At 39.0% G+C, this 25,390-nt stretch overlaps 1 protein-coding gene across 3 annotated transcripts in view; it reads right to left on the reverse strand.

Annotated features, from left to right (window-relative positions):
• Nucleotides 1-2,282: 2,282 nt before the first annotated feature.
• KIDINS220 (kinase D interacting substrate 220) overlaps nucleotides 2,283-25,390 on the reverse strand; it is a 2,951,961-nt gene continuing 2,928,853 nt past the window's right edge. For all 3 annotated transcript variants that reach the window (XM_044073258.1, XM_044073248.1, XM_044073241.1), the window contains one exon: nucleotides 2,283-9,625. In XM_044073258.1, the coding sequence (XP_043929193.1) occupies nucleotides 8,348-9,625 (1,278 nt within the window). In that variant the 3' untranslated portion in view covers nucleotides 2,283-8,347. The remainder of the gene's footprint in view (nucleotides 9,626-25,390) is intronic.

Here is a 25,390-nt window from a genome sequence, read left to right on the forward strand (position 1 = left end):
ACACTGTGTCTTGCATGTCTTTTCCGGAGACTCTGATCAAATCTGTAAAATATGGTGACCAAACTGCAAGCTATCATAAGCAAACGTCTGGAAGAAAAATGTTACTGAATATAGCTGGTTACAGGACACATCATCTTGGGAAGTTCTTAATTTCTCCTGCCTGTGTGTGTGTACTGCAGCAACACTAATGTGTGAAAGTCACAATGTACAAACGTGTGAGCATTCAGCACTCAGGAAAACCAATTACTTTAGAAAAAACTCAAACACTTAATGTATACACCAAGCCAAACAGTGAATTTTACTGTAAATACTACATACTATAAAACTAAATAGTGGGGGTTAAATGCTATTACTCTTTCTCAAATATGTCAGATAAATCATTGATGTTCTCTCAAACTGACTTACACACTTGGATCTCAATGACCGACCAAGTATTTATGTTATGGACAGAAACTAAGTTAGTATACATAATGTAAGGATCAGGAGGCTCCAAAAGTGTGCCAGCTCATTCAGCAGTTTAGTTAAGAATGTGTCATTTAAACAGTACCAGTATGACAGTCACGAAGATATGAAGCTAAAATGCCAGTCACTGTCATACAGCACAGAAACCTAAAGGCTATAATTCTAAAGTACAGATCTGAAAAGTTACTTGTGAATAATACAAAAATGATCCAATTCTCAATAAATTTAACATGTCAAAACTATTGCACTAGTTTCCACAGACACTTTTCACACAGGACAACAAAATCACAGGACAACAAAATCACTATAAAATTCACAATCTCAAACATTAATATCAAGGCCAATAACAATTAAGAATATCACAGAACTCATACAGTTCTTACTTATTTGGTCAACCACAGACATGTGGGTCTATTTGAAATTAATGAAGTTAAACGTATGGCACCAGATCTGTTTTGGGTTGCCACTCAGTAGAACACCATGACTCATTTCATACAGTTTAATATGGCGGTGCATCTTTTTCGCAGGTCAATCTGTGCACCCTGCTCCCTCCTGCATCTACTTGGACAAAATGGAAGTAATGTATTTCCCTGTTCTCCAAGTTGGTTTGACCTGTGAGGCAGTGTATACATAGAGATTAGGGGTTTAAGGACAGAGACTCCAAGCTGAGGATTAATGGGGGCACAGCCCCATACAAAAACTCCTTAAACTCCTCTTTTCTGTAGTTGTACTGTAGCATACAGAGCAATGGCGTGGTGTAGCTGGTAGAAAGAGCATCAGTAAGTTTAACTTCAACAGTTTCCAAAACAAGCAATACACCATTTCACAACATACTGCCCTAAAAGCATTCCTACGCACTGACGAACATGCTGATGTGTTACTACACCTCATACGATAATCACAACCTCACATAATTACAACTAGAATTCCTCCAAATATTATGAATACTTCTGTGCACTGTATTCTAACTGAACGACATATTCTGCTAATATAAACTGCATGCTTTAACCAATGAGATTAACAATTCCTAACACATACACAACAAACCACAAACAGTTGAAATATCGGAGTCTGAAATTAATTAAAAAAATGTTGATATTGTCAAGGAATCAACTACAACAATAACTTCTGCACCTTCTACTTAATATCAGACCAGGCAGGGTGGTATACATGGGATAACAGAAATGTTCTGAAGAGAAGGTGGATTAAGAAAAAACAATGGGATCTAATAATGCACCAAAGTGATGCAAGATAATTTTAGCAAGAGAAACTGGGATGTAGGCTGCTAGTTAAATAGGACTGGTGCTTACTATATTAAAAAAAAAAAAAAAAAAGAGATACACAGACGGAGTTGGGCTTAACAGCTCTTTGCCAGTGTAAAATGCACACTTCTATTGTTTTAAAATTTCAGGAGGCCAAGATTATCAAAGCCCATACAATAGACAGTCCTGCAAGGGGCAAAGACAATAATGTGCAAGACAATGTTCTGACGGCATACATGCTTTAAACAGATTTCTTTCCACTGCCTTGGCACTCTGAAATGCTTTTAACAAAGCATCCTCTTCTACTACGTAGTGTATGGCAATAATGTGTGAGCAAAGCTTTTAAACACTAAGTTAGAATTTTTGTGCTGCCAAATATACATTGGTCTGATATTCTTAATTCATTAAGTAACTTTCTCATTATTTATTTAACATTTGTTAACCGGGAAAGTCCAACTTGGAATGAAAACAATTTTCAGCGGAGGCCCAGGGAGAAATGCTCCCGATGCATGTCTTTGTAACGTGGGAGGAAGCTGGAACACCCGGAGGAAACCCACAAGAATGCAGGAAGGACATGCAGGCTCCACACAGAAGGCACCCCAGCCGAGAATCGAACCGGAGAACCTCTTGCTGTGAGGCGACAACACTACTGCTGCATCAGTGCGCCGTCCATTAGGATTTATTTTCTTAATATTCCTGCTTCCTTAATCAACCCAGTGAAGCTAGGCACTGTCTACCAATCACAAAGATGGAAAAATACAACTGGAAAGAACAATCCATTTGCACTGCTACCCCCAGCTTACCTCCAAGATGCAATTGGGGGCAGATGAACACCGGAACCGGGACACAGAGTGAAAGAATCATTCTGGTAATTACACTGGCTTTAAATCTCTGATCAGTGAGGACGTGTGGCATGCAACCATATCAATGGTATGAATATCAGCAGCTATTATCTCCAAGTGTGCTTCAGTGTCTGAAACATCTAAAATATTAGCCCTAGGACAGGTCTGTCATGCAATATAACTGTCTACTTTTCCAAAGGGAAAGGGGTGCAGTCAAAAGCATGTCTAAGCCTTCTATCCAATAACATCTCCAATGGTTTAAATCTATTGTACACCCTAAATTAAGTCATAGTAAGACATTAACAAGCTGCTACTGGACTAGCTCAAGTTACTGCATTCAATTTATGAGGACAAATAAATCAAACTCTACTTGTCTCTGTTCAGACATCTTTTAAAATGTATAACTGAACCAGTAAAGAATGCCAAAAGTAAAATCTGACCAATTGTGATTACTGACTGAAGTGAAAAATTAAATGAAACTGTTTTTAGAGGAAATTTTTATATACAACAAAACTGGGATTTTAAAACGTCAACCATGTTTCTGTGGTACATTACAATCAGTAACTGCTGTTTAAAACTTAATTCATCTGTTTTATTAATTTATTTATGGGCATCCTAGAACAGCATCTGCTGCTTGCCGGTGTCAGAAAAGCAAATTTCTAAAATTACAAGTCCATACAAAGACACAGAGGTACCACTATCAAACAAAACCAATTTACCAAATTGGGCACAGTACTTCAATACAGAATTACATATCCAAGTCACTCCTGCCCAAATTGCCAAGAAACCTGCATGATTTCCACTTTATCTTATACTGCTAAGAGTAACGCCTTTTTATCCTACTTCACAAGGATTCTGCTGCTGAAGTAAGAGGAATACATGTTACAAAATCATTTGCCTAACTGTTACTGCATGTGTGAATGACAGTAGCATTGCAAATATTTCTTCGGTTGAACACTGAATGCTTCCTCAGTAAATGAGGTGAATGTCTGAAGGGGGAGTTACCAAATAGGCAGCAAAGAACACATAAATATTGTCATAAACTGCTAACAGCTTGCTATATTACATACTCATAGTGGGATTTTAGGTCCATACTGTAACAGTAATCTCATGAGCAAAACAAAACTTTCAAACCACACAAAGTCACAGTACTGTTCTCAGAGTACCAATGACCCAAGGCCACTCAGTGAGTTTTGGTGCTAGAAGCAACCCACTGACAAGTGTAGGACCGAGTGGGCCAAACATCCACTCACTCATAATGCAGAAGGCAGGTCAGGCTAGGTCCTGCTGTTTGAGTGATGCCTCAAGCAGGCTAATTTCAACCAGCTGGAAAAGACTACTAAGTGCTCATTACAGCAAGAGTGTGTGTGAAAATATGCAAACATAGCCCAGTACTGTAGGATCTGGTTTTGAAGAAAACTTACCAGTTGTCAGGGGAAGGGAACAAGCAGAGGAAAAAAATCTCAGATCCAAAGCCAGCCAGGATGATGGCTTATCAGGGCTGGCTCTTGCCCCTTCCTACATGCCACAAAATACAGAGCTTTTGAGAAAGTGATTCTGAAGAGAGAGAGAGAACACATCCCCTTTCTGAGGTAATTTGGAGTACTACAGCTAAGCAAACAGAGGATACAAGCACCGATCAGTTGCTGGAGACAGAAGGTGGTCAGGCAAGGCAAGTGGCAAAAAAGAAATAAGAACACATTTACACAAAATTCAAACTACAAGAAAGAAAAAAAAAACAGTGAGTTATATTAAGGAACATGTTTTAATGTCTGGAAGGCCTGGTTCTTTGCATATTAAACCTTTACATCTTCCATTCAATTTTATCCTGTTTGAAGTTGTGGGAAAGGGAAGCACAGTTTTAGAAATGAACACCAAACTGAAGACAACCAAGGCTCTTGTTCCGGGTATTTCAAAACTTTATCATATTTGGCATAGTACAAAACGAAAGCACTTATCAATTTACTGGTGATCTTAATGTTTTTAACATTTTAAAGAGTTGTGTGTTGGATTAAAGTTTTGAAATACTAAGAACGAGAGCTTTGGATTTCTTCAGTTTGGTGTTTGTTTCTAAGGTTAGCTTGTCGTCTTTTTTGAAGCATGATTTTATCCCAGTAAACATCAAGTGTAAAGGAGAAAGCAATTCTGGACTTTACACACAAGCACATGCATGACAGCACACATACACCCCTCTGTAGCAATTCAGAAGACCATCATTTTCCCTTTTTGGGATGAAGGTGGGAAATACAGTTGCTCAGCTAAGGGTAGTGACTAGCAATACTAAAATGTCTTAGGGGTGTGCCTGTGCTGTGTGATTTGATTACACTGGCAAGCCATCCAAGCCTTGTCTCTGCCTTGTTCCCACATCTTGCTGGGACAGGCTCCAGCCTCCAAGACCCTGAAGTGGACGGAAGCAAGGAAAGAAAATGGATGGCTGGAGCCACTCCTCCACTGCAGGCAAACTGAAAGTTACAAAGCAACAACTGACAGCAGATAGGGCCACTTGCCTTGTTCAGTTTGTGCATTATTAATAAGCAGAAAATAACACACAAAATTGGACTAATAAATGTGTCATACTCATTTCATCTGGCATATTTTAGTTTTATCTGAAAATATATTACTTGCTTTCAATGTCATTACAGAAATGAAATAACAGGAAACATTCTTAGGCTCCAAGTTTTATCAAAATTACCTTAATCATGCAGAACAAATGCAGAAAAATCTATTAGTTACTGAGATTGGTACAGGGGAGTAGTGCTAAAGAGGTGGTACAAAATATCTTCCCCATCCACTACCCATCAATTAAAAAGGAATATTAAAAATTCTGAAAGATGAGCACTGTACATATGACCTTTTTAATCTGAACAATGGAAACAATCTTAGTTTGGCAAATGATCAATTCAGTGAATGTCAGTTTCCAGACATTTTTTACAGGGAAAAAATTAACAATGAATGGGCCATTTTGCTGAAATCTTCCCATTCACACTAAGATGGAGAGTGCAGTATAGCCTCAGAGTCATCAAAAATAATGGGCAGAATTAAGAAATCAAAGATGAATACACAACCAAACAGGTTGTGCATCCAGGTGCTCATGTTAGTAAGATACAGTTAAAATACCAGAAGTTTACTGTGATTCATCACTGAATGAAAGTTAACAAAGCTGATAACCAGTAGACATGTACAAGAGGTACTAAATAACATCAAATAAAGAATGGTGCAGTGGTGGAATAGTCAAAGGTTCAGAAATGGGCTGTCAAGTGATTATGACAAGGATTTCCTTGTGCACTCCAACAATTAATCATCAGCAACAACAAAGAAACTGAAAACTCTAAAGTGACTACAAACACCAAATTAAACGAAAATGAGCTATATTTTTACTCTGGTCCTCGACAGGAAAGTTTTTGAACAAATAATGACCCTACCATTTTTGCCGAGTACTTCAGTGTTGCAAAATTCTTCCACATACTTTTTTTTTTTTTTCAAAGCAAGAACTGCCCTAGCAAAGTGTGTTCCAGTGGAGAAGAATGGCATACCATGGATGACAATCATCATCAGGCACTGTTCCCTCACATTTGTAACACCTATGAGATATAGTCTATATGTCTGTGTGTGCGAGGGAAGTTTGGCAGGGGCCAAGTAACATTAAAATACAAATTATTTTTCTAATTTTGTAGTTGAAGAATCTCACCACATCTCGTGTTGATGAGATGACTTACAACCTAGCATGAATCCAATGAAAAAAAAATGTAGCGGCAATTAGGATACCATCATTATGCAGGCTCAACTTCTCCATTTGTAATTAGAAATACATTGTTCCTAATGTTCACACTGGACAGTCCAAATGAGAACCCTTGCTTGTAAATCCTAATTGAAGAATTATTACAGCACCACTGAGGCACTCGGGCAACTCTCAAATATCAAGAAAATTCACAGAGGTGGGAGGTTGGCATAATGGTTAAGGTATTTACCTTCTGGACACAAGGTGCTATGGTTTAATTCTCAGATGGCGTAACTGGTTAGGCTTAAAATGGTCCAGAGGTGCAGTTAGCCTAGTACTAATCTATGAAGTCATCCTATCTACTTCACTGTAATGCTAAAGAACTATCTAAAGCAACTTAGGATGTATATAACAGAAAAGGACAGTTATACAAAACAGCTTTTATGTGCACTACTAAAACAAATCTCAATATTTTAGTTTCAGTTTCTTTTAAAACTAAACTATCCTTTAACCAAGGAAGAAAACAATTTAGACATCACCACCTTGAACACCTGTTGCACTTGTTTCTCAAGTCAGCAGATGTGAGACCTTTGGCATCTTTTACCCGATATAAACTGGTAAAACATAATGAATGAAAAGAAACCTGTGTGTTTAGATTTAGTTAACAAAAGAAAAAAGTATCAAACTCAGTGAGCACGGGAGTTATCTAAGTTGTTAAAAGAATATACATTATTGTTGTGTTGATTTTGTTTAGGCAAAACACTTACAGGAAACTTCAAAAAGACTGACCACCAAGATGTAGCAACACCATGACAAAAGCAAAGAAAATTCCTTGGAAATGTGGCTATCAAATTAGTGTTCAATACTACAAAAAATTTATGAGAGAAGCTTTAATTAGAGCAACTGATAACTTATTTTAAAAAAGTGAAGTCATAGAAATGAATAAAAAATATGTAGACTGCACTGGAACCAAAGGGAGGAATGCAGAGTGAAATTATCATTATAAATTATACTATACAACCCAAAGAATTACAGATTAACAAAGGTGCCTCTTATGCTTTGTAAAGGCCACAGACCCAAACACACAAGACCCAAGTCAAATCTTAATTTGCCTTCTGTGGAACATTTAAATTTAGAGCCAGATCTCGCCATTCTTAATTCTTCTTCAGTCATAATGTTAAACTTGAGACAGACACCAGCAAGATGGTAAGATACAAACCCCATTCTTACTTTGACTACACCAAAATCAGATATACAAGAAAATACAATGTAGTGAAAATTAAGTTACCAGAATGGCAGCCTGCATGATATTAGCTGAAAGGCAGGACAAACTTAGAATCCCTGAATGCATAAATCAATTAATGCTATCAACTTTCTAAGGTGACAATGAGTTAGTCTAAGTTTGATGAAATGGTGAGTGCAACACAGGAAACTGCTCCACAGTAATACCTACAGTGCTTTGTGTTTCCCAGATCTATCACTGAATTAAATAGAGTACAGAAGTTTTGCTGCACCTGTGTGTTTTAAACTGATTATGGAGATGTAAAAACGTTCCTAAACATTTAACTGGATCTTACTCTTCTAGGATGTTGTTCATCAACGTATACATTAAAACAAGCCTGTAAACATTCTGCTGTGACTGCTCAGATAGGCTACTATGATTACAATAACAAATAAAGCTTTTAAAAAGCTTTTAACATCTTACTTGCATATGAAACTAGCTGAAACAATTAACATTTACAAGTATTTAGCATATGGAGTTAACACAATGAATGTAGAAAGCAGAGAAGAATGTCATTCTGCTTATCCTCTTTATAATGACCTGACAGTTATAATGAAATATAAAGTTACACATATTGGTCTGAACATGATTTTCTTATTGTCAGATTTCAACCAATGCACAGCTTAGTCTTACTTCTTCATTTAACAGTTTACAGCACCTATCATATGTACATTACCATTGTTTCTACACACATTTTACAGCACTTTACAACACATAACATTTAAACTAGTGAAACAGATTCAGTATATCACCTTATGCTTTTGAAATGGATGCTACTGCTTTAAAGGATGCTTTCTCTCTCCTCCACAAATCCTGCACTGTCAGCAGAAGTAACACCATGAAGCTCTGAAGCATCAATTGAAACTCTAGTGCAAGTTGAATGCTGCCCCTGTTTAACATTAAGTCCTCTCAGATTTTCATTTTGTACCCCAGTTGAAGCTGAATGAATGATTACTTGAGATGTAGTGTTTTCAATCTGACTTTTAACTCCTACATTTTCTGCCAGATCTTGGTTGGCTCTATTGGATGGAGTGCTGTTGTTGTTCAGAGTCACTGTGCTAGGTGTTCTGTTCAGATTGTAGACTTTCTGACAGGCTGGCCAGTTTTCCTCAGGGCTGCTTGCTATCAAGCTGCTCTCTGATGGACTCTTTTTACCTTCAGAGCAGATGGACATACGGACCACACTTGGATCCTGAAGACCACTTAAGCTGTGAGGTATACCTCTCTTTCTAGATAAAGCATCATCTTCAAGCTGAATAAGGTTGGCCTTCTCAAGCTGAGAATCATCTACTACTTCATCATGGAGAGAGTGATTTGGAGAACTCTCACTAGATCTTACTCCAGAATCAGAAGAATCTTTTTTATCCAGGATAGCATCTGTTAAGTATTCTTTTGCTTTTGCAGAAGACCTCACTGGTTCAGATGCATGTTCAGGAGACTTGGACTGCTTGTCAAATTTTCCATCAGATTTCTTGTCTTTGCCATCTTTGAGAAGTGGTGTGTTGTCAGACTCTTCTGTACCAGACTCATCTTCATCACTGGGGAGCTTCTGATAACGTACACTATCCCCTTTCAGTTTCATATCAGTTCCCTGGAAGACACTTGTTCTCTCAGAAGACTTTTTTCCAGAAAGAAGTTTAGTTCCACTATGATCTGATTTTTCTTCTTCTTCAGTTATGGGATCCAGAGGAGATGCATCACTAGTAGACACAGCTGAAGAGCTATAATCAACTACATCACCCCCTCGTTTCAGGAATGATTTTCTACCATCATCATGCTTTTGTTCAGCATCTCTTCCCCTTTCTTTTTCTTGCTCTAATGTACTGTGAAGTGATCCTACTGATGTACTTTGACCCATGAAGACATTCATGGAGTTATGTGATGAAGATCTCTCACTTATAGTATTGGAACCAATTCCTCCTTCCAGTTGGGACATTTGGGCAATATATTCTCTGTACGCATTTCTGTATTCAGCTTGCACCTTGTCAGTAAGTCTACAGATTTCTGTGGATTCCTGTGAATTTATACTTGAAAGACTTGGTGTTCTATGTGGTAGTGCCTAAAATAGAGGTTAAAAAAGAAAGAAAAATACATTTTTAATGAGATAAATAAAAGGCTCAGCAGATGAGACCAGCACAAAATGAACAGTGGTAACAGTGAAAAATATTCAGCAGAAGCATAGAATATAAAGAGGAACCCACATAATGCCAGAATAACTTCATAACATTAAACAATTAAAACAGTTCTGTAATACTGTACATAACAGAGGTACTTCCAAGTCTAAAAGGTTAGTAAGATATGCAGATATTTACTATACTTTTTAATAGCCCACAAGTGTTTTGCAATACATCCCACCATCAGTGTACTTACGAAACACTTTTACAAACAGCCACTTCTGTCTCCATTCACACACTACTAATCATACATTTTATATTACACAAAGGGAATTCTTGTAGTGATGGGAACTCCTCCAATGATGTTTTTATGTATGATACACTCATTGTGGTGCCAGGCTAGAAAAAGAGACCAGCAATGTGACATTTTTTTCTTTCTTACTGCAGACTGTTGGCACCTTTGTAAACTATATTTAAGCTTTCATTAAATCTGCAACTCATTTGTGTGCATTTCCAGTGGAGAAAGCAGTCACAGAAATCAGCACTAAGGTAAATCGTTGGAATATAAAGTAGCACACAAAAGAGATGTTGAGTAAAATGCATAAGCAGCATAATTTTTCTCTGCAGTGGTAGACACATACCTTATGATTAAGAGGAGAAGGAAATCATAAAAATCAGGTGGAACAAAGAGAAACTGAATGGCAAGTAAGATTAGAGTCAGACAAACCACTAGGTTTAAATGACACCATAAACATTGTTTTCTGAAGGACCGTAGGTTGGCTATAGGAGATTAGAAGGTAAGGGTTAAATAAAGGGGCAATTAACATCGGATGTGCTTTTAATTGTATGTTTATTGTGATTGGTTAACATGCTTTTATTTCAAATATTTAAGCTTATAAATATTTTTTATGTAATTTATTTCTGAAAAAGTCTATTTTTATTGACAAAAGTGTGAAATAAAGTTATATTAACACTACAGAGTTGCTTTAAGGCTTGTCTTCTGGTTTAACAGTGGTTTTAAGTATCATTTTTAGCTTCCCTTTGATGCTGAGCATTCTGAGAGAAGTCTGTAGTTACTGTAGAGAACTGGTACTATACCAAAGCCAATGTAAATGCTTTAAATGGTTTTCAATGGAGAACCATAACAGGCTGAGCAAAGTCTGCAATTGTCTGTTAGTAAAACATACATGCATTAGGCAGACATAAACATAAGTGCTTTTTCATTAAAATAACAATGTAAATAAAATGAGATTGTCATTTCCAGTAAATCTTGTAACACACAAAACATGAACTGTATACAGAATATGCAACTTACTAATGAAAAATGCAACAAGACTGTAAAAGAATGAAACTTGCTTTGCAAATACGCAAATGTTACTGCAGGTAAAAGGAAAATGCATGACAATTTGGACTTCAAAAATATGAAGCTTTTTATTCAAACTGAAGAAAAGTGGGGAATAATGTCCAAGTCTCTACATGGGGGATCTTGTTGATCATTTCAGTTACTGTCTCTTCCTCTACAGTATGCACAAGAGACGCATTCCTGAAGCATAACTCAGGTTGAAATCTAGTTAAGTGTGAAACTCTGCACCTTTTGTTTAGACTTCTAAGTTAGAGGCAATTTGAATTCAATACATCTTTTAGCTACCGGTACTGACAGGACCAGAAAAACTGTTAGATTGTTATCGTTATGCTATCTGCCTGTTTAAACACATTTATTTTGGTAATCTGGGTGTAAATGTAGAGCTGTTTGTAAAATCAATTTTATCAAGTACATTGCTAAACTTTGTTTCAAGTACAGAATTTTATAATTCACTTTCAAATGGTTGTGTCTAATAGTCTGTTTATTAGCATGATGTTATGCTTACTGATCTGGTGTAAACTCAAATGCTGGCTTCCACTTTTTGAATAGTTACTACTCAGGCTTACTGGTACTACACAAATATTTAAAGAAAGGCAGGCTTATTTTAAGTGTAAAAAGTGTTCTTGGTATGCTAGAATAGTCTGGCTGGTGGCAGCATTACTATAAAGGCAGGAAATGGTGTGTTGGTAACAGACAAATTTCATTAACCCCTCCTGGAAAATCTGGAATGTGCCCATGTGCAAAATAATCTGGAAAAGTTTAAATTCGACCTTGTTTAGGCAGTTTCATTTCTTTAACCTGCTTATCTGTTTTTCAGATGCAAGCGTCTGTTCTCATGCTTTTTTTTTATTTCATTTTCTACTCTCTAATCTTTGTGCTGTAACTGATGTTGCACTCAACTACTGTATTCTGGGTACCTTGTCATATAAATACTACTGACAGTATTAGGTGTCCCTTGGTTAGCAAATCATTTACCTATGGAATGGCTTATGGATAGGCGTGACAAAGGAGATACTGCCAACACAGCTAGCTGTACATAATCATATGTCATTTGTCAATAGCAACATGATTCATATGCTTGTGTTACAAATGTATTAGAACAGTATGCCATAAGATGGTTTGTACAGATATGTGTGCTGAAGAGATATATTGTAGAGTACTCAGCTTAGAGATGTGTCCACACTGTACCCTACTGGAAGAGAACAGAAAACATACACAGACTATTGTAAATGTATATATTTTAACAGTGGAAACTGGAACATAGAGGGATAACTTGCAAAACCTCAGAAAAATAGTTGAAATTAAATTATTTTATAATTGCACCATAAACGATGGTTTCGATGCAGCAAGGAGACAGGATGTCTAAAATTAGGGAGCCTTCTGCATCATCTTAAGTGTTTTATTGTTTTATGTCTTCCAGCAGCTGCAAACATCTGAGGGCTATGTATTTTTACAGGGAGATGATAAATGCTGGCAGTTTTTGGCAATGGGGGTTTAGCTTGGGAACTAAAGTCAGATGACAAGAAGTGATGTCATCCATCCTGCATGCTAACCCAGCAGTAGTATTTGAGATATTAATTTAAGAACTCTCTGAGAGAGAGGGCATTTTGTACTTGGTCTTTGAACTGGCAAGAACATCCACTCACCACATCTGCCTGCTTGTTGTTCTGTAAATAAGTTAAAACTAGGGTGCAGTCATTTCTCTTAGATACAGCCAGGAATACACTGAAGTATAGCTTAGAGATGTTTTCTTTATTTATTTGAGACTGTCTTGCAATGCTGTTTTAAATATTTCCTGTGATTTTGAACTCTGATGTAACTGTGATTATTTACTGAGTATATTCTTGTTCTTTTATTTATTAGTAAATATATTTAAACTTTTCAATTGTGGCTGGTCTGATGTAAACTCTCAGAGTACTTGAATATCTATTTGGTGACACTGTTCAGGCCACTCCTAATAGCCTTGCTCTTGGTCAAACTACCATTTGTACTGACAATAACATTACACAGTAAGATTGGGCACCCTCTGTTAAGGGCCTTAGAGTGGCGGATAAGGAGTGGCTGGTGACAGTCAAAACTATCTTACAGTCTGGGCAGAGGGGGGCATAGCTAGTAAACCTGTGCCGGCCTTTCCCAGGTGTGCCTGTGGGTGTGTAAAAATCAAACCTCAAAGAGTGTGTGTGTGTGTGTGTGTGTGTGTGTGTGTGTGTGTGTGTGTGTGTGTGTGTGTCAGCTACTTGGGCAGGGACACAAAGAACTAGCTGGACAGAGAGGGTGCTGGAGGCCTTGGCTTGGTCACTCAGCTGAGATCTCAACTCTATAGCTGTACCAGTGGGGATTCTTATTGGGGATCTGGAGAAGGAGAGAGAAACCAGCCCCAGAATGACTGTGGTCTCTGTGTCCTCTTAAGGGAAATTGCACTTTACTGTGTGTGCACTTGTCATTCCTCCCAGTGTGTACATCCCTCACTGTTGTCAATGGTGAGGATTAAGGCTCCTTGATTACTGGGCCAGTGGTAGGGTGTCATAGTAGGTACTAAGCATGCAGAGGTATTCAGTAGGGGCGGGCTATGGAGGCAGTCATGGGTATATGCCCATCATTGTTTTTTTAACAAATTCCTCACTCTGGGGGAAATACCTCATGAGACTTTATTTTTCCTTAGGGTAGTACCTAGAGATCTGCTCTTCTGCAAATGGCAGGTGACCAGGATATCATCCTCATGTCCCCCCTTTTAAGGCACTGTATAGTAGTGTAAGGTCTATCCCCAACAAAATGAGATAATCTTCATATCTTTTCAGGGATAATGACCTTGATTTCATAACCAAGACCTGACATGGAGATAACTTTGGTTCTCATTTGGCTGTAGCCATTCTACCTGCAGACTCACTATTCAGTGCCATAGGTAGCATAGGATAGGGCAGTATAGGAAGTGGTGCTGCTATCTGCTTTAGCTCTGGCTATAGTGGTCAAGATGCCACCAGGGCAAAAATTTCTGAACTCTTCCTGACTGCTGGAAAAACTGTAGGTTTCTTACTTTATACTTAGTTACGGGAGCGTGGCTCAGTAGGTCAAGCCTATTCCTGTTTCCCAATTGGCTCACACTACTAAATGGTTAAGTGACTTGCTCGCAGTCACAAAGTAGTAAAGGGAGGCTATGGGAATCAAGATCTGAACTACAGAAAACATCTCATTAAGAGCTCATAACCTTAATCCTCTGCACTAATTGTAAGGCTAGTACATCATTTTTTTGACAACTATGGCAGGATTCTAATCCAATCTACTGATTCTAAGTCAGACACATTATCAATTAGACCACATATCCAGTTCCTCATCTACTCAGTTGTGTGAACACATTTCTATAACAGCTCACAGACTTGGCATTCATTCAGCATAACTTTTTCAAATTTAAACATCTTTGTTAAACATGATTTTTTTAAAAAGTGACAGATACATACACAGTGATAGAAAAAGCAAACCACAATAACATTTCTTTAATTTCATGCAATATACATTAACAATTTTCAGCAACTCCAACATTAAACTGCTTAATTTGTGCCTTTCCTTAAACTTCCCTCCCCATCCTCAACACTATTTTGCATGCAGTATTCCCACAAATTCTATTTATTTCTACATAATTTATTCCTTTCCTAAATATCCCATTTCTAGTCATCTCTTTTACAATATTCAGCACTTCAGTTACAACTGGTTTAAATTTTGATTTCCATTTCCTAGATATTGCTTCTTTTGCAGAGAATAGCATTAATGTTACTAAGCCCTTTCTATGTCTCGAGATGGACTCGGGAGATGCAGCGTACTCTTTAATCAGATCTCGCTGCATCCTAATGACATGCGCCATGTAGTTCAGCGCTCTCAAGGAGAAGGTCGCTGAACTAAACACTTGCTTCCCAATTCGATCCATCGAACGGGACTCCTTGCCCGGAGGATGGACGGAGGGACTCTCCTGGGCCAATTCCCTCTTTGGCTGCAGCCATCATCATGGCATCTACTGGGGGACCCTTACTCCAGTGGGTGCGGTCTGATGGAGGAGAAAGAATGCGGTCCGGGCGTTTTGGGATAGGCTCAATGGTGTCCGGATCCTTCCACGCCTGATAGATATAAGATCTACCAGGGGTCAGCAGGAGGGGACACCCAAGAGGTAGAAGGGCCCGAATGCCTCCAAGAACACAGACTCGTCCGAAGAAGCCTTGGGGCAGACCACCCCTGATCCTTAACATCTCCATGATGTCTCCAAATGAGACGTCCTCAGGGGTGACCTAGGGGAGCCTTCCCCTTCATCCAAGTCCGTGTCTTCAGTGACGGACTCAGGGGAGTCCATGTGCCTCCTCTTGCACTTGCGCTTCCGAGGTACTTCATCGGGGGGGGCTGTCCGAGGAGTACTCTTCAGCAGATGGATGTTCCAAGGGAACCACTTGGGACATCGAGGCGGGCTGTCCCTGGGACCGGCTGGTGGGGGCCTGGCCCAACTGCAATGGAGTGCGGGATGGAGCCGTGGCAGGGACCGGGGTCCGGATGTCCTCGACAGTGCCCTTTCCATAACGTTGAAAGCCGAGGGGAGCCAGCTTCTCTAAGCCCCGAGCCGACTCCCACTCGGATCCGGCGTGCGGATCGGAGTCGGAGCGAAACCGCCGGATCCGAGAGACCAGTGTGCTCCGACCTGGACGGGCGAAGACCACCAGCTCCCTCGGATCCGAGGCTCGGCCTCGGCTCCGAGAGGTCGGGTCCGGCACCCGAAGCACTCAAGAGGATGGGACGGATCCGAGGTCGCCGACCAATCGGATCCGACCCACCCCCGGATCCAAATCTGCACGGCGCCGAAAGCTCCGAACCCGTGGTATGGGTCGGAGAAGGAGCTACGGGGCGGTGGGTCAAGCCCTCCCGGTTGGGGGGGGGCTAGGAGCACTCCCATTTGCATTTGGGCCTGGATGAATTTCCTCATCATCCGGTCCATATCAGCTTCGCTCATCGAAAAGGTCGATCTAGAGGAGGCCACGGCGGACCTAGAGAACCGCCTCGGAGACCTCCTGGAAGGGCTAGCCTCCTCCTCCTCGGGTCCAGGAGAGAACCGAGGGGAGTGGAGCCGAGGAGGAGGAAGCTAGAAGGCACAGGGGAAGCCCGCAGATGGAGGAGCGAGCTGGAAGCTTGGCTCTCCTCTTGTGGTGCTTCTCCCTGTGCCTCTCCTTCTGTCTCTCCCTACTAGAATCCTTCCCCTCCGGCATTTTTAAGGGAGGTTGAGTCCCAGCCGGAGGAGAACTGACAGCAACAAGTTGCTGACTGGAGGGGCAGAGGTCGAAGCAGTATCTGGGGGTAAAGACCCGCCAGCACTAACATCGACCTCCGTTCCCTTAAAGCCCGGGGGTTGAACCCTGCACAAATGGTACAACCAGAAGACAGGTGTTCAACCCCCAAGCATTTAACGCACCGAGTGTGGCCATCCGCTGGGGACAGCTTATGGCCACACTCGGTACATTTGGAAAAGACAGCCTTAGGGGCTTCAGACATAACACCTAAGGCCTAAACACACACACACACAAACAAACAAACTACGAAAAACCCGAGAAAATTTAACTAAAGAGGGAGGGAAAGCCTTAACCACACACAACACTAACTATATTTGTAACAAAAAAAGAGAATTTCAACAATTTTCCTGTCAGAAAACTACTTATCTCAAAAACCACGCCAGGAGCTCAAGAATTCCGTTGCTTCTTGAAAAGCGGCAAACGAAATCTGAGGTCAGTCAGGGCGTGGCAAGGGGTTATGGGTAAGAGGGAGGAGCTAGGAGCTCGGAGCCTAAGCTTTTGAATTGCCGGCTCGGATCCGAGGTCGGATCCGATACCCACAGGTTGCAGACGAATGAAGTCTTCCTACTTCAGATTTTATATTACACAAAGGGAATTCTTGTAGTGATGGGAACTCCTCCAATGATGTTTTTATGTATGATACACTTATTGTGGTGCCAGGCTAGAAAAACAGACCAGCAATGTGACATTTTTTTCTTTCTTACTGCAGACTGTTGGCACCTTTGTAAACTATATTTAAGCTTTCATTAAATCTGCAACTCATTTGTGTGCATTTCCAGTGGAGAAAGCAGTCACAGAAATCAGCACTAAGGTAAATCGTTGGAATATAAAGTAGCACACAAAAGAGATGTTGAGTAAAATGCATAAGCAGCATAATTTTTCTCTGCAGTGGTAGACACATACCTTATGATTAAGAGGAGAAGGAAATCATAAAAATCAGGTGGAACAAAGAGAAACTGAATGGCAAGTAAGATTAGAGTCAGACAAACCACTAGGTTTAAATGACACCATAAACATTGTTTTCTGAAGGACCGTAGGTTGGCTATAGGAGATTAGAAGGTAAGGGTTAAATAAAGGGGCAATTAACATCGGATGTGCTTTTAATTGTATGTTTATTGTGATTGGTTAACATGCTTTTATTTCAAATATTTAAGCTTATAAATATTTTTTATGTAATTTATTTCTGAAAAAGTCTATTTTTATTGACAAAAGTGTGAAATAAAGTTATATTAACACTACAGAGTTGCTTTAAGGCTTGTCTTCTGGTTTAACAGTGGTTTTAAGTATCATTTTAGCTTCCCTTTGATGCTGAGCATTCTGAGAGAAGTCTGTAGTTACTGTAGAGAACTGGTACTATACCAAAGCCAATGTAAATGCTTTAAATGGTTTTCAATGGAGAACCATAACAGGCTGAGCAAAGTCTGCAATTGTCTGTTAGTAAAACATACATGCATTAGGCAGACATAAACATAAGTGCTTTTTCATTAAAATAACAATGTAAATAAAATGAGATTGTCATTTCCAGTAAATCTTGTAACACACAAAACATGAACTGTATACAGAATATGCAACTTACTAATGAAAAATGCAACAAGACTGTAAAAGAATGAAACTTGCTTTGCAAATACGCAAATGTTACTGCAGGTAAAAGGAAAATGCATGACAATTTGGACTTCAAAAATATGAAGCTTTTTATTCAAACTGAAGAAAAGTGGGGAATAATGTCCAAGTCTCTACATGGGGGATCTTGTTGATCATTTCAGTTACTGTCTCTTCCTCTACAGTATGCACAAGAGACGCATTCCTGAAGCATAACTCAGGTTGAAATCTAGTTAAGTGTGAAACTCTGCACCTTTTGTTTAGACTTCTAAGTTAGAGGCAATTTGAATTCAATACATCTTTTAGCTACCGGTACTGACAGGACCAGAAAAACTGTTAGATTGTTATCGTTATGCTATCTGCCTGTTTAAACACATTTATTTTGGTAATCTGGGTGTAAATGTAGAGCTGTTTGTAAAATCAATTTTATCAAGTACATTGCTAAACTTTGTTTCAAGTACAGAATTTTATAATTCACTTTCAAATGGTTGTGTCTAATAGTCTGTTTATTAGCATGATGTTATGCTTACTGATCTGGTGTAAACTCAAATGCTGGCTTCCACTTTTTGAATAGTTACTACTCAGGCTTACTGGTACTACACAAATATTTAAAGGCAGGCTTATTTTAAGTGTAAAAAGTGTTCTTGGTATGCTAGAATAGTCTGGCTGGTGGCAGCATTACTATAAAGGCAGGAAATGGTGTGTTGGTAACAGACAAATTTCATTAACCCCTCCTGGAAAATCTGGAATGTGCCCATGTGCAAAATAATCTGGAAAAGTTTAAATTCGACCTTGTTTAGGCAGTTTCATTTCTTTAACCTGCTTATCTGTTTTTCAGATGCAAGCGTCTGTTCTCATGCTTTTTTTTTATTTCATTTTCTACTCTCTAATCTTTGTGCTGTAACTGATGTTGCACTCAACTACTGTATTCTGGGTACCTTGTCATATAAATACTACTGACAGTATTAGGTGTCCCTTGGTTAGCAAATCATTTACCTATGGAATGGCTTATGGATAGGCGTGACAAAAGGAGATACTGCCAACACAGCTAGCTGTACATAATCATATGTCATTTGTCAATAGCAACATGATTCATATGCTTGTGTTACAAATGTATTAGAACAGTATGCCATAAGATGGTTTGTACAGATATGTGTGCTGAAGAGATATATTGTAGAGTACTCAGCTTAGAGATGTGTCCACACTGTACCCTACTGGAAGAGAACAGAAAACATACACAGACTATTGTAAATGTATATATTTTAACAGTGGAAACTGGAACATAGAGGGATAACTTGCAAAACCTCAGAAAAATAGTTGAAATTAAATTATTTTATAATTGCACCATAAACGATGGTTTCGATGCAGCAAGGAGACAGGATGTCTAAAATTAGGGAGCCTTCTGCATCATCTTAAGTGTTTTATTGTTTTATGTCTTCCAGCAGCTGCAAACATCTGAGGGCTATGTATTTTTACAGGGAGATGATAAATGCTGGCAGTTTTTGGCAATGGGGGTTTAGCTTGGGAACTAAAGTCAGATGACAAGAAGTGATGTCATCCATCCTGCATGCTAACCCAGCAGTAGTATTTGAGATATTAATTTAAGAACTCTCTGAGAGAGAGGGCATTTTGTACTTGGTCTTTGAACTGGCAAGAACATCCACTCACCACATCTGCCTGCTTGTTGTTCTGTAAATAAGTTAAAACTAGGGTGCAGTCATTTCTCTTAGATACAGCCAGGAATACACTGAAGTATAGCTTAGAGATGTTTTCTTTATTTATTTGAGACTGTCTTGCAATGCTGTTTTAAATATTTCCTGTGATTTTGAACTCTGATGTAACTGTGATTATTTACTGAGTATATTCTTGTTCTTTTATTTATTAGTAAATATATTTAAACTTTTCAATTGTGGCTGGTCTGATGTAAACTCTCAGAGTACTTGAATATCTATTTGGTGACACTGTTCAGGCCACTCCTAATAGCCTTGCTCTTGGTCAAACTACCATTTGTACTGACAATAACATTACACAGTAAGATTGGGCACCCTCTGTTAAGGGCCTTAGAGTGGCGGATAAGGAGTGGCTGGTGACAGTCAAAACTATCTTACAGTCTGGGCAGAGGGGGGCATAGCTAGTAAACCTGTGCCGGCCTTTCCCAGGTGTGCCTGTGGGTGTGTAAAAATCAAACCTCAAAGAGTGTGTGTGTGTGTGTGTGTGTGTGTGTGTGTGTGTGTGTGTGTGTGTGTGTGTGTGTCAGCTACTAGGGCAGGGACACAAAGAACTAGCTGGACAGAGAGGGTGCTAGAGGCCTTGGCTTGGTCACTCAGCTGAGATCTCAACTCTATAGCTGTACCAGTGGGGATTCTTATTGGGGATCTGGAGAAGGAGAGAGAAACCAGCCCCAGACTGACTGTGGTCTCTGTGTCCTCTTAAGGGAAATTGCACTTTACTGTGTGTGCACTTGTCATTCCTCCCAGTGTGTACATCCCTCACTGTTGTCAATGGTGAGGATTAAGGCTCCTTGATTACTGGGCCAGTGGTAGGGTGTCATAGTAGGTACTAAGCATGCAGAGGTATTCAGTAGGGGCGGGCCATGGAGGCAGTCATGGGTATATGCCCATCATTGTTTTTTTAACAAATTCCTCACTCTGGGGGAAATACCTCATGAGACTTTATTTTTCCTTAGGGTAGTACCTAGAGATCTGCTCTTCTGCAAATGGCAGGTGACCAGGATATCATCCTCATGTGCCCCCTTTTAAGGCACTGTATAGTAGTGTAAGGTCTATCCCCAACAAAATGAGATAATCTTCATATCTTTTCAGGGATAATGACCTTGATTTCATAACCAAGACCTGACATGGAGAAAACTTTGGTTCTCATTTGGCTGTAGCCATTCTACCTGCAGACTCACTATTCAGTGCCATAGGTAGCATAGGATAGGGCAGTATAGGAAGTGGTGCTGCTATCTGCTTTAGCTCTGGCTATAGTGGTCAAGATGCCACCAGGGCAAAAATTTCTGAACTCTTCCTGACTGCTGGAAAAACTGTAGGTTTCTTACTTTATACTTAGTTACGGGAGCGTGGCTCAGTAGGTCAAGCCTATTCCTGTTTCCCAATTGGCTCACACTACTAAATGGTTAAGTGACTTGCTCGCAGTCACAAAGTAGTAAAGGGAGGCTATGGGAATCAAGATCTGAACTACAGAAAACATCTCATTAAGAGCTCATAACCTTAATCCTCTGCACTAATTGTAAGGCTAGTACATCATTTTTTTGACAACTATGGCAGGATTCTAATCCAATCTACTGATTCTAAGTCAGACACATTATCAATTAGACCACATATCCAGTTCCTCATCTACTCAGTTGTGTGAACACATTTCTATAACAGCTCACAGACTTGGCATTCATTCAGCATAACTTTTTCAAATTTAAACATCTTTGTTAAACATGATTTTTTTAAAAAGTGACAGATACATACACAGTGATAGAAAAAGCAAACCACAATAACATTTCTTTAATTTCATGCAATATACATTAACAATTTTCAGCAACTCCAACATTAAACTGCTTAATTTGTGCCTTTCCTTAAACTTCCCTCCCCATCCTCAACACTATTTTGCATGCAGTATTCCCACAAATTCTATTTATTTCTACATAATTTATTCCTTTCCTAAATATCCCATTTCTAGTCATCTCTTTTACAATATTCAGCACTTCAGTTACAACTGGTTTAAATTTTGATTTCCATTTCCTAGATATTGCTTTTTTTGCAGAGAATAGCATTAAAGTTACTAAGCCCTTTCTATGTCTCGGCAATACAGACACTATATCCCAGTTCAAAAGAATAATTTCCTTATTTACAACCATTTTCTCCCCTAACATTTTTAAAATTCCATACAGAACATGCCAACAGAAATCTGCCAGCTCATTACTTTCCCAAAAATATTCTCCCGATTACCTAGCTCTTTCCCATCACACCCACAGCATTTGTTATCTACCTGGGGAAAAATTCTCTGAAGTCTTTCTGAGGTACAAAAATACCTAGGCAAATTCTTCCAAGCAAAAATCATGGGATCTGTAGAGATATCTTCCCATTGTATACTGCCTTTCCATTCTCTTCCCGATCTTTTCTAACCTCCTCTGACTGAGTCTTATAGTTATCATACAATATTTTATATGCCCTAGTAATTATTCCTTTTTAAACAGCAACTTCTGTTCTAGACTTAACTAAAAACACTATCAGAGATGGTCTTTCATTTAACAATCACCTGTCACTCTATATTTAATGTTATCAACCCTAGTAGAGAAGGTTGTCTCTAACCTGGCTCCATACTTTTATTTAACCTCATCTTACTCTGTTACCTTTCCCTCTAGTTTCTCAAAAAAAAAAAAAATTGGCTCTGTTACTAATTCTCTCCAGTATATTACACCCCCCTCTTGTCTACTTTTTATACCCTGAACCTACAGTCACCCCTACTGGTAAAATCTCCTTTCTCAATTGGTGTGCTGACTTAGTTCTTAAAATATTTTCTTCTTTTTTATGAATATAATACTCTGTATGGTTCTTACTCTCCTGCATTTACAACCCTATTCTCTCCTTACTTCTCAAACTTTCCCACCCCATTTCATCATCATCCCTTTATGTATATGAACCTCAGTTGTGTAGCTCTAAAATATCCTTTCAAATCAGGTAATCCTGACCCACCTTATTCTATGGGGAGGATCAACTTATACTCCCCTTAGCTCTTCCTCTCCACAATAAATTCTTTCAACTCTTTAAATATCCACAACTTCTCCTCTGGTTGATAAAAGTATGCCTGATATATATATATATATATATATATATAGAAGGGACTACAAACCTTTTCACTGCTTGTTTCTTACTGTCTGTATCCATAATCAAGAGCTTCCAGCTTCTCAAATTTTGCATAACATTTTGTATAGTGTCTTTCCACAAATCCTTAGCTGCCACAGTAGAATCCCTTTAAATCTACTACATCTTATGTCCCAAGAAATGTAGGTATTGCTGAGTCAATTCATGTGTGGGTACACAGGTTACTGCTACAGCCCTTATTTTATTTTCATTTATTTTATATCCTGAAAAGACATGCAACTTTTGCATAAAATTCCCCAACACTGAAATATCCTTTTCTGGATTTATCAAATATAAAATAATATCTGCAAATAAAGCTAACTTTTCTTGATTATCACTACAATTATATCCTTGCATTTGTCAGTTCCTTATTTTATTTGCTAATGGCTTAAATATATAACAAACAAAAGGGAAAGAGGACAACCCCTACCCTGTTCCTCTCTTCAAATACAGCTCGTCAGTGAGGAACCCTCCCACCTTTAATTCTTGCATATGATACTTCATAAATCCTCCTAATAGACTCTATTATTCTGTCACGGAACATAAATGCTGCCACTGTCTTACTCAAAGAATCCCAACTGACTCTACTGAATGCTTTCTCTGCATCAGGACCCATCACTAATAGCAACATTTTCCTTCACTCTGCTTCCCTCTGGATTATCACTCTCCAATTAATGTCATCAAATAATTGCCTCCTCTCCACAAAAACTCACCAATACAAATCTATCACTTTTGGAAACACCTTTGTCATTTTCTTTGCTAGTAAAGGCATAAACACTTTATAATCATGGTTTAAAATTAAGATGAGTCTATATGAAGCTGGGTATGAATGGTCTTTACCCTCTTTGGGTAGTACAGCCACAACAGCTTTCTTCCAAGATTATGGTACTTCCACCCTTTTAAAATATTGTTAAACAAAACCTATTATTTTCTTCACTCCCACTTAGTCACCAGACAGGTTCTGAGTACCTGTCACTGGTATAACAGGTAGCACACTCCTCCCTCTGGTGCAAAAGGCTGTGCGTTTTATCTCCACATCAGTCAGATAGATGGCTGACACTGAAGTACAGCATGGTGATTGGGTGGGGGGGGGGGCTGCACTCCTGAGAGTGTCATCCTTTGTATAACAGTTGGTGGTAGCTCAGGCAGATGAAAAAAAAAATCCCAAGACTCCTAATGAAAAAAAGTAGGTGAAGTTCATTGATATCCTGGCCAAATTTCCCCTAGTAATATGAAATCAACCCTGGGTCTCCCATGAAAAGAGGCCACTAGCTTAGTGAGACTAACTTGTTCAACAAAGGATGGCTGAATGAATAAACAAACTTTAATACCTAGGTCAATGAACAGTTGGTGGCTCTTAACAGCTATAGGATTCAGCTGACTCAAAAAGGGAGGTAGGTCTGCTAAGTCTTTTTTTTTAACCTCTACAACATACACATCACACTTGCTCTTCCTACTGAATATGAAGCACACTTGGTGGTGGTTCCAGCCTTTTGACTGTCCACTTCCCTATCTGTTTTGGCCTGGAAGTACTACATTTTAGATCCTCCAAACCTGAACTGAGAGAGTGAAATTAAACTGCACATAATACTCCTGAGATCTTTGTTTCAACATTCCATCTTCTTTCTGAAGATTCTCACATTCTTGATGCTGTGGTACAGGACTATATCCCTAACTCTGACGCCTGACAGTATAATCCCAACTCATCTACTAAATGAAAGGAGCACAAGTCACTGTACAATCTACAGATGCAGTCCCTGTGGTATGTAGGGTATAGTTTGGGATATGCCTGGAGGTGTGGATACCTCTTGCATTGCAACATGTTCTGACTGAACCTTATGCTTTGTATTAGATTGAGCTCTCTAAAGGAAACCTGGTTATTTGTCTAATGAAGTTATTGACATTTGATTACTGGGGAAAGTCCAACTGGGTAGAAGCCCATTTTCAGTGGAGGCCCTGGGAGAAAGCTCCAAATGATTACAAAACGTTTTAAGAATAACTACAATTTTCAAAAATAAAACACCTACAGTTTAAATAATTATAGCAAATTAATAATGATATAAAAACACTGGTTAAGAATCAATACAAGTTACATGACAATCATTTAATATTTATAGAAATTTTACAGTTTGTAGACAAATTAAAGACAAGTTAGTCTAATACAAACAGGAATTGCAATATGAAGTGAAGGGAAAAAACTGCTTATGGTATATTTAGAGAGAAAGTCAGGGAGGAGAATTTGATAGAATAAAGGTGGTAAGTAAAGATGGGAGCGTAAGGAGGTATAAGGAATGAAAAAGGTACTTATTCACATTTAGGAATATAGTTTATTGCGATTTTGAGCAAGAACAGAGTCAGATTTTAGCTTGGAAGTCTTTCAGAGTGGTTTTGAAAGATGGGAGGGCGGGTGCTGACCTGATGGATACAGCAAGGAGCTCCAGGCCTTAGCAACCTTGTACGAGTACAGTCAATGCCCAGCAGATATGACAGCTTTGTAGACAGACAGAAGTTTTTGGTCACTGGATCGCCATGACCAACTAGGAGTATAGTTGTGTA

The sequence above is a fragment of the Protopterus annectens genome, chromosome 1.part1, assembly GCF_019279795.1.
Source record: "Protopterus annectens isolate FY-2018-M chromosome 1.part1, PAN1.0, whole genome shotgun sequence".
In the NCBI taxonomy this organism is placed as follows: Eukaryota; Metazoa; Chordata; order Ceratodontiformes; family Protopteridae; genus Protopterus; species Protopterus annectens.